Raw genomic sequence first — 10,289 nt, 5'->3', positions numbered from 1 at the left:
GTTTTGGTGATGGTGATAGGTAATGTAATTTTATTACAAATTTCAGGATCTAAAAAGTAACCTGTTACATTGACTAAGGTAACTCTGAGATGACCCGTCTCAGGCACGGTCCTGTTAGTGACTCAACCTCGGGAGAAGAGACACAGTCCCCCCGCCCCCCCTGCCATGTGAGGCGCAGGCCGTGCACGGGGCTATGCCGTATCCCCAGCACATGCCGACCACAACCTCCGTGGCCGTCGCTCTGGCATCTGGGCTGTGATGAGCTCTGTGTGAGCCTCCTGCTGGACTCTGAAAGACAAGCAGGAGCCTCAAGGGTGGCCCCTCTCCTGCTTTTTAACTTCAATGGTATTTAGGAGACTGTGCTGAAGAAGAGTACGTCCCCTGGGCTGAAGCCCAGTATGGGAGCTCTTACTACAAGCAGGTGACAAAGAGGGGCCATGTGACCAGTGAGAAATCTGCAGCCAGAACCCAGGCGAACCCAGGCTACAGACAGTGACCGCTGGAGAGACACCCCACCAGGTGGCCACCAACAGAAGGGCTGCAAGCCACCTCAGGGGGTCAGCCAAGCTACCCTCCTGCTTCTGTACAAGAGACAGCTTGCCCACAGTCATGGGCAGGGCCTGGGTCTCGTCTTATATTTACTTTTTAAAAGACTACAGGCAGCATCTTTATGAGGGGAGCCGAGGGAAGCATTGGGCAAGACCTCTCCACGGGCCGGCAGGGACCCGGGCGCGGAGGGCAGGGCAGTACCTGAGAGGCGGTGGAGACCGCAGAGCACTTGGGCTGCGGGACCAACGGGAAGAACAGAGGAGCCCAGAGTAGGGGTCGTAAAGCGCACGCTCTTGGCAGAGGGGAGGCTCCAGGCCGGAGTGCGTCAGCAGCTGAGGGGCCCACAGCCAAGCCCTCCTGCCTGGACCCCCAGGTGCCCACGAGAACCCTCTGCCTCTGAGGCTCTCACGGGACCCATTACCCCGGGGACGTTTGGCACATCGGGGGGTGCTGTCACCAAAGGGGAAGGTGCTACGGGGGCTGATGGGGGAGGCTACGCACCCTCGGGGGCACAGGTGCTCACAGCCGGGGTTGCCCAGATGCCACAGACAAGACTGAGGAAGCACTTGACACCCTAGACCCTGAATCTCAGAGGAACCCAGGCCAGGGACCGCCCAGCAGACCGCGTGCACAGCCTCTACCTCAAGCCCCGGCAGGTGGGCCGCCCCTGCCCTGCTGACCCAGCTCCTCACCCCAGAGCGTCCTGCGGATGTCCAACCAGCTGCTGCCCATTCGGATTCAGTCGAGACAACTAAAACCCTCCTTCTTTCTCCTGGGTCCCGAGTCCTGGCAGCAGGTCACGGTGGACCCCGAGGAGGAAAACCTATTTCTTCCGCAGAGCCAGTGCCAACCCGACCGCCACTGCTAGGATGGCCATGGCAGCCGCCCCTCCCAAGAGCAGGAGGGACCTGCCCTCGGGCAGCGGGCCGGCCTTCTCGAGGTCGCCTGGGCGGGGCCCTACCCTGAGTGCCCCCTGCCCTCCAGTGGCCTCTTCCCGGCTCGGCGGGGCTGAAGGGGGCTCCGCTGGGGACTTGGGTGGCAGGACCCCCTTCCGCTCCGGTTCAGAAGCTTCTGCTGGGGCTGCTTCTGCCTCCTCTTCACCGAGCTCCACAAACAGGGACGTCGTGGGACTGGCCCTGGGGACGGCCGCCATCAGGGCAGGGGCCGGCGCGGCCGCCTCCCCCACGCCCTCGGGGATCTCCTCCCGCTCCACGTGCACGATGTCGGAGTTGGAGGAGTTGTTCTCGCTCTTCTCTGCGGCCCCGTTGCTATCCAAGCTCTTGACCTCCTCGGGGTCCACTGTGACCTGCTGCCAGGACTCGGGGCCCAGGGACACCGGCAGGCTCTCCGTGTGCCAGCTCTGGCTGGCGGACAGTGACACGGGCAAGCTCTCGGCCTGCCAGGAAGCCGTGGCCGTGGAGGGCGACTCCGGGGGACTCACGTGCGTGGAGCTGTCGCTGGGCAGAATGTAGATGTCGTTGCTGTCCTCCGCGGCACCCGCGGGGCACTCCTCCTCTGACTCCAGGTTAAAGACGGTGCCCTAGAAGAGGAGCACGTGGTCAGCACAAGGGCACTAAAGCAACCTCTGCGAACACACATCAGGAAAACTCCCTCCTAAGTTGAGCCTGAGGAACAAACACATCATTTACAATGATGGCGTTTCTGGACTGAACACACTCGCCTGCAGACCAACGCAGAGGAGGAGTTTCCAACAAGATGGTTCTCTAAGCACGTCCTGAACGCTGCATCAGCAGAAAGCTGATGCACATCCCATTCGACTTCACACACACTTAACACAGTAAATAACACAGCCCGGCAGAGGAAGAAGCACAGGCAGGCAGCTGGTGCTCCAGGCTCACCACTGGCTCAGCAGACCAGGACAATGTTTTGGCAGCGGCTGGGGAGGCAAGGGTGAGTGGGAGCCTGGCCCAGGAGAGGCCCAGAAACACGGAGCAGGGGACTGAACAAGCCTGGAGTGACCAGGGAGGGGCTGGCAGTGGACAGAGGGCTCAGAGCTACGGCCTGAACTCCGCTGCACGGGACCGCTTGGTCACAGATGGAGCTGCCCCCATGGGCGGCACAGGCTCCTGCCCTTCCACTGGTGGGAGCCACAGAGAGGCAGCGTGGCCGTGGCCACGAGCTCCGGTCACAGGGAAGAACGGACTCAATTTTGGTGCTTAACAAATTGACTGTCTAGACATGAAGACGAGTCACGCGTTTCACGTGACACCGGCAGCCCTGACCAGGGGCTCATGTTGGAGATGGACGGGAGGTCTCGCCGAGCCTGGACGACACCACAGATGGTGACAAGAGGCTGCAGAGTGTATGCGAGCACACTGGCTCCCACTCTGTCAAGGAGAATAATTCTGTTCTTCAGCCAAGACCAGACCCTTTCTGGTCAGACATGGTTAACTCCCTGCGTCCTTGTCCTTAGAGTCACATCTGCTGATGCTCTGCGCACCACTGGTTCTGCAGTCACAGGAGGCATGGCTCCACTGGGCTTGGAGCAGCCTCATGACGACTGTTCAAGCTGACTCCAGAGGCCCTGAGAGTCAGCGTGCTCCCGGAAGGGTACTCCCAGCAAGGGCTGAAAAGAGACCCTCTCACAGCAAAAAAAGTGAAAACAGTGAAAGTTGCACAGTCGTGTCCAACTCTTTGCAACCCCATGGGACTGTAGTCTGCCAGGCTTCTCTGCCCATGGGATTCTCCAGGCAAGAATACTGGAGTGGGTTGCTATTTCCTTCTCCAGGGGATCGAACCCGGGTCTCTTGCATTGCAGGCAAATTCTTTACCAACTGAGCTACTAGGGAAGCCCAAGAGTTGGTTTAAAAAGCAAAAGCAAAAGAAACATAACAAAAAAGGTAAAAATTTTAATCCTCAGAAAGGAGACTTTTGCTAATTTTTGTTTTTGGCCACTGGGCATGTGGGATCTTAGCTCCCCAATCAGGGGTTGAACTGCATCCGCTGAAGTGGAAGTGTGCAGCCCTGACCTCTGGGCCACCAGGAAAGCCATCCTGTGATGGTACTGTTTTATTAAAGGCTCGAAGCCCAAACAAGTGAAACGGGAATTTCAGAAGTTCCATTATGATGAAATGAGGGAAAAGTTAAACTAAGACCGCATTTAGTACAGTTACTTTTCTCTTCATTTTTAACAACTCAAAGCTGAAAGTTAAGAACCTTCTGTCGTTATCTAGTAGACTTCTTCACCACACAGCACTATCAGCAGGGCTGTCAAGACAACAGCTCGGCAAGAGCCAGGGGCTCAACACCAGTCAGGCTCAGCCGCTTTTTCCCTGCTGTCGCGGACTCCTTACAATTTATTTCTGTATATTGGTCGTGACATTTTAATCATGATTTACCCAAAATTTTGTGCTTTATGTAAGAAATTTTAAAGAAAGAATAGATGATCACTGAAACTTTTGCTTCTGGTCAGCTAAAGCAAGAATCTCAATTGGAGGCCCCTCCGGCGACAGTCACGGTCACTACTGGAGGGCAGGCTGTCTCAGAGAGAAGGCGCCAAAGAGAAGCGGGGGAGGTCTTCACCTACACGCAGCACAGCAACAACTTCAATCACTTTCAGCACAAAATACTTGTATCACTGCAAACAGCGGTATCTTTAGTCCCACTGACACAAAAACACAAAGGAATAAATTCAAGGGCTCAAAAATATAAAATTAATTGGGACCAACAAGAGTTTAACAGAGAACTGTGTTCTGTTTAAACAGATGGCGCCCAAGAAGTAGGAACTCGCCCAAGGTCCCTCAGCTACTGTGAGAATCGGGCAACCATGTCCTTCTGAAGACCGGACTTAATTCATTTTGCCGTCAAAATAAGGAAACCGAAGCACCGAGGAGGGTGCACACCTGGCCTGAAGCCCACGGCGGGGGCTGGTGCTGACCGGGCGGCTGGCTCGCCTGGGGGTCCGAGCCCCCGCCTCCCACGTTGGTGCTTTTCCTGAGTTTACGGCGAGAAGTAACTGGAAAATGCTATTCTTGGTGTTTCCGTCAAGCAAATACAGAAGTTATGTTCAGGAAATTCTTCAAGTAAAAAGGAAGGCAGAGAAGAAACTGAAATATCTGAAGGGACCACAGCGGAATAGGTGGGTACAAGTGAAGCGGACTGGGATCACCCGGAGAAGCACCTCGAAGCTGCAGCAGCGCTCTGCCGCGTCTGCATCCGCCGCACTGCTTCCCTTCTACTCCCATTCACACAGGTACAAGCTGCTGTGCCACTTCAGGCACTGCTTCACTCGCAGGGCCACAGCTGCCGAGGAGCTGATCCCCTGAGGACACGGGGCAGGCTCTCAAGACCACGCTCCCCGGGGAGCTCATTCAGGGACTCACCCCACCTGTCACCCCAGCCCTTATCACCAAGAAGATAACACAGACGCCTGCTCCTCTACACTCGGTCACAGGGTACTAGCAATCAAAAGGCTCTGAGATCACTATTAATCTAAAATTAGAAAACAGAGGGACTTCCTGGCAGTCCAGTGGTTAAGACTCCACAATCCTGAGGCAGGGGGCCCAGGTTCAGTCCCTGACTGGAACTAAGACCCTGCATGATGCAGCCAAAATAATAAAATAAAAAATAAAACTACAAAAACAGAAAAAGAAAACAGAGTGTGAGAGAGATTTATATTAAGGTAACTTTCCACCTTAATATGATGACTAAGACCCACAAAGGACACATTTAAACACAGTGCAGTAAACACCCACACTCACACATGAAACGAGCAGATCTCGCGAAACACTGAGCCATTAATACACTAAAATTATTTCAGCTGCACAACCCCCTGAACTGACTTTAGATCACAAACCGTATGTCACCTCCCACAGTGTGAAAATTCAAACAGATTCCGACCTAAAAGTTCCCAAGTCTTCTGATGTCCTTGATTCAAACAAAACCTTTTTGAAGTTTGCAGTTCTTAAAATAGAAATGGGAAGCTTCAAATCAAAGAAAAAAAGACAAAAATTAATTTTATTCAAGCTATTTATTATTATTATAGATGACAAATCCCCCCATGATCTAATCTTTCACAGTGAGGTTTGATTCACAACACATTGTACAACCCCAAGGAGAAGCCTGTCCCACAGTGACCCTCGCAGGCGCAGAAGCTGGGGCAGGCAGTCCTGCTCACAGCTGGCTGTGCCCTGACCACTGCCCAGCAAAGTGAGAACCAACACTTGAAGGAAACTTCTATCAGACTTGGGAAGAAGAAGAAAACACACACACTAGAGATGCGTCTGAAAACCTGATACTTGTAAAAAACATCACGTGTTCACAGAATACTCTCATACCATCTGCTCCTCCATATTGTAACAGATGACACTGAGGCTCAGTGACATTAAATGAATTCCCCCCAAACTCAGGGCTAATGACTGGCAAAGCTGGGTCCACAAACAAATCGTGATTCCAACCTCCCCTTCCAGAAGCGTGTGCGCGCACGCACACACGCCCCCACCCTACTGTCCCAGTACAGACCAGCAGTCACTTTCCACATCTCTCTAGAAAGCTGCTGCCGGTCCATAAGATGTGTGCTCCTGACTGTACCCCAACTGACCCCACCTTCCCAGCCTCTGAATACTGTGACACTCCCCACAGCACAGAACGTGCCGCCCAGCCCTTCCCATCTGCCTCCTCAACCAGACCTGAGCTCACAGGAGGCCTGCTTCACTCAGCACCCAGAAAACCTACCCTGTAACTGAGGAACTAGTGGGGGCTCAGTGAGAACAAAACAGAAAACCTTCCCAGGGGCTCAGACGTCTCCACTCTGCCCTGCAGTGGGTTAAAAAGCTCAACCACCAGAAATCTCAAGGACTGTGCGAGAAGAGAGGAGATGACACAGGGCCAAGGGCTGCCCTGGGGCTGGAGGAAGCCAGGCGGGCTGGGGGTGGGGGCACAGGGACTGCCAGAGGGAAGCCCCACAGTTCTGGGAGTCACCCCAGACCCCTGCTCTGGGTGGGCGAGGGCACAGGAGCCCCTCTGAAGCAGCCAAGCACCCCGCTCTCCCTGACAAGCTCTGCCGGCAGGGGAAACCGGTTAACCACCGCCTGACCCCAGAGGAGGGAAATGCCCAGCACTGCCCCACCCTGGCCATCCGTGCCATCTAGGGAGGAGGGAGAAAGAGAAGCTCCTGTCAAGTTCAGGGGTGGGGGACCCCACAGGCTCGCTCACCTGCAAAGTCCTATTTACAGGCCTGCAAACTCATCTCCTCCTGATGCCTCACCACATCACCCAGACCTCCGGACGCAGTTCCTTCTATCTGGGACAGCAAGCCTGGCTATCCAGAAAAAAGGACAAGGCACAGCAAAAAGAGAACGTACACACACGCCAGAGCCAGACGTGGCAGGGATGCAGGAGTTATAAGCAGGCTCTTTCTGGGGACTTCCCTTGTGATCCAGTGCCTAAGACTCTAGGCTTCCAAAGCAAGGGGCAAGGGTTTGATCCCCAGTCAGGAAACTAAGACCCACCTGCCTCATGGCACAGTCAAAACTTTAAAAAAAAAACAATAAAACATCTGTTTTACAAAAATGAACCTAGGCACCTATTCACTCAAAACAGGTCACAGGGAATCCCCGGTGGCCCAGTGGGTAAGGCTCTGCACTTTCACGGCTGAGCGCCTAGGTTCGATCCGGCGTCAGAACGAAGATCCCACAAGCCATGTGGTGCGCAGGAGCAGGGGCGGATCGTACATCTAAATGTAAAATGCAAAACTCTGAGAAAATGCCACAGGAGAGAAGCTAAAAGATCGTGGGCCTGGTGATGACTGTTTAGAAAGAAGGCACAATCAATGAGAGAGGTGAATGAAAAGCTAGACTACTGAAGAGATAATTCTGAGAGAATGAGAAGAAAAGGCACAGACTGGGAGAAAATACTTGCAAAAGACACATCCAATAAAGGACTGTTACCCAAAATAACACAAAGAACTCTTAAAATTCAACATTAAGAAAATAAACAACCAATTTAAAAAATGAGCCTGGGACTCCCCTAGTGGTCCAGTGTTTAAGACTTCGCTTCCAATGCAGGGGATGTGGGTTCAATCCCTGGTCAGGGAACAAAGGTCCCACAAGCCACTTGGCAAGTATTCAGTGCTAACAAGGAAAGGAGGAAACTCAAATGCATATTACTAAGTGAAAAAAGCCAATGTGAAAAGGCTACATACTTTGTGTCTCCCAACAGTATGGTCTTCTGGAAAAGCAACGCTATGGGACAATTCAGAGGTCAGTGGCTGCCAGAGTTCAGAGGGAGGGAGGACAAACAGGGGAAGCCCAGAGGGTTTCTAGAGCAATGAGACCAGCACTCATGGGACACATGTCACCATAAATTCATCCCAACCCACAGAATGCATAGCCAGCATCACCAAGAGGTCTGGACCCTAATGTAAACTGCGGACTCTGGGGGATGCTGGCGTGCCTCTCAACAAGTGTAATGGAGGCTCCATCTGGCCAGGGCTGCCAGCGGGAGGCTCTCCTGTGTGGAGGCAGGGAGTTAATGTGAAATCTCTGCACCTTCTGGTAAACATTTCCATAAACCTAAAACTGTTCTGCTGCTGCTAAGTTGCTTCAGTCATATCAGACTCTGTTCTAAAACCTCTCAATTCAGTACAATGGCAAATCATCTCAAACACAGTACAATGGGGGGGGGGGGGGGGACACTTGAAGACAAAATATTCATAAAACAAGACCTAGGACAAGCAAAGGAGAAGGCAATGGCAACCCTCTCCAGTACTCTTGCCTGGAAAATCCCATGAATGGAGGAGCCTGGTAGACTGCAGTCCATGGGGTCGTGAAGAGTCAGACACGACTGAGCAACTTCACTTTCTCTTTTCACTTTCATGCACTGGAGAAGGAAACGGCAACCCACTCCAGTGTTCTTGCCTGGAGAATCCCAGGGATGGTGGAGCCTGGTGGGTTGCCATCTATGGGGTCGCAGAGTCAGACACGACTGAAGCGACTTAGCAGCAGCAGCAGGACAAGCAAAACTCCCTGCAGACCTCCAAAGACATTTATCCCAGCCATTTCTTTCTATGATTCAGACAACAAAGAATCACTTTTCTTTCTTCAAATCTCTAAGGCCAACACCTGCCTTACAACTCACTACACAGGGTCACCCCACCGACTACACTACACAGGGCCACCCCACCGACTACAGCTCAGTACACAGGGCCACCCCACTCACCCCAAGTCACTGCCTCCTTCACTGCCTCTCCTGCAGGTTTGAGAAGCCAGCTCCACTTCAGGAGCTCACGTTCAAGCGGCTGCAGACAGACACAGCCGGGGAAGTCATATGACAGACCTTATGTAACAGACATGCACCACCACGTGCCCAGTGACCCTCCTCCGGGCCGGTGTTGTCAGGACCTGTCAATGCACGTCCACACCAAGTGCCTGGAAGGAGATGCGTGCTGACGCTTTCTGTCAGAGGATGTATTTTCCCCAATTAGCCAGAAAAGCATGCTCTTGGTTTTAAATACAAAAACACAGGGTGCTCAAATGTAACAGTGTGAAATACAGATTGGGCACTCACATTTATAAAGGACACATTTTAAATATTAACACACTAATCACTCATACATACTGTTCTATTTTAAGCGTACAGATTTTAGTTGAATAAAATATTTTATAACAAATTATAATTACTACCAAAGTTTGAGGCACTCCATCATAAAGAAATAGAACACTGAGAAGGGGATAAACAATGCCCCCTCTACGCTCCTCCTCCTCCATCACAGAGCACCATCCAGGCTAGGAAGGTCCCTGGGGGAGCCGCCCACGGGCAGCAGCAATGACAACAGCAGGAGGGCACTGGGAACCCGAGGCTGGAGCAGGGCATCCTGCCTCTGTCCACGAAAGTCACGGGAAGGGCAGGCACGCGGGGAGGGCTCTGCTGGAGGCAGTGGCAAGAGAAGCGGCTGCCACCGTGACAGCCCTGCCCCCAAGGAGATAGCAGCAACTGTGTCTGCCGTGAAAACCTCACCAGCAGAGCCCCCACTCCCACAAGGGGAGGCCGTACAAGGAGGGAGGGAAGGTGATGCTCTGAAGACACGTGCTGACAGTATCTGACCCAAGGAGCTCCATCAGAGGCGCCTGAACACTCACATCTTTACAAAGGAGAGAGGGAGCCGTGAAAAAAGGGGGCACCATCTCTGCAGAATCTCTCAAGGTGTCTCCCCTCTTCCCTCCTGGTGTCTGCTTCAGGGCTGGGCATCTACACTGGGGATGTTCCTACAGCACCCACCCAGGGCAGGAAAGCTCCTGGTGAAGAGAGGAGGGTCTTGTCACAAAAGTCTCTTTGAACCCAAGACCACTGTCAGCATGATCTCACTGACCTGACCCACACCATCTACTTTGATGGTCCAAGTTCCAGCAAGCTCAAATCCAGTATTTCATTCAAACTCCGAGAAGCATTTTACTAACCTCATTCCCTTTTCAGCCTGTTAAGACACTCTGAATGCTAAAAGGTTATCTGATGATATGAAGGAATTATTTTTAATTTTTTTGTGATGCAATAATGGTATTGTAATGTAAAATTTTAAATGAACCTTATCTTCAGAGATACACAGTGAAATCTTTGCAGAGAAAATTATAGGATGTCTGGATTTCGCTTCAAAATAATATTAAGATGGGAAGTGATTAGGCCAAGACTGATGCATGACTGGCAGTAAGTCAATGGTTGTTAGGACTAAGGGATGGGGCTCATTACATGCACTTCTCTGTTTCACATATACTCAGAATTCTGCA

The 10,289-nt window shown here is 52.5% G+C and overlaps 1 protein-coding gene across 9 annotated transcripts in view; it reads right to left on the bottom strand.

Moving 5' to 3' along the window:
• Position 1: 1 nt before the first annotated feature.
• The window catches only part of BCL2L13 (BCL2 like 13), a 51,133-nt gene continuing 40,845 nt past the window's right edge, over positions 2-10,289 (bottom strand). For 7 of the 9 annotated variants that reach the window (NM_001434976.1, NM_001434973.1, NM_001434975.1 and 4 more), the window contains one exon: positions 2-2,089. In NM_001434976.1, the coding sequence (NP_001421905.1) occupies positions 1,373-2,089 (717 nt within the window). In that variant the 3' untranslated portion in view covers positions 2-1,372. The remainder of the gene's footprint in view (positions 2,090-10,289) is intronic. The other 2 variants (XM_059886748.1, XM_005207348.5) reach the window with 2 other exon arrangements.

This window comes from Bos taurus, chromosome 5 (genome assembly GCF_002263795.3).
Source record: "Bos taurus isolate L1 Dominette 01449 registration number 42190680 breed Hereford chromosome 5, ARS-UCD2.0, whole genome shotgun sequence".
Lineage (NCBI taxonomy): Eukaryota > Metazoa > Chordata > Mammalia > Artiodactyla > Bovidae > Bos > Bos taurus.
The sequence above is the reverse complement of the archived record's forward strand: the minus strand, read 5'-3'. Positions and strand labels throughout refer to the sequence as shown.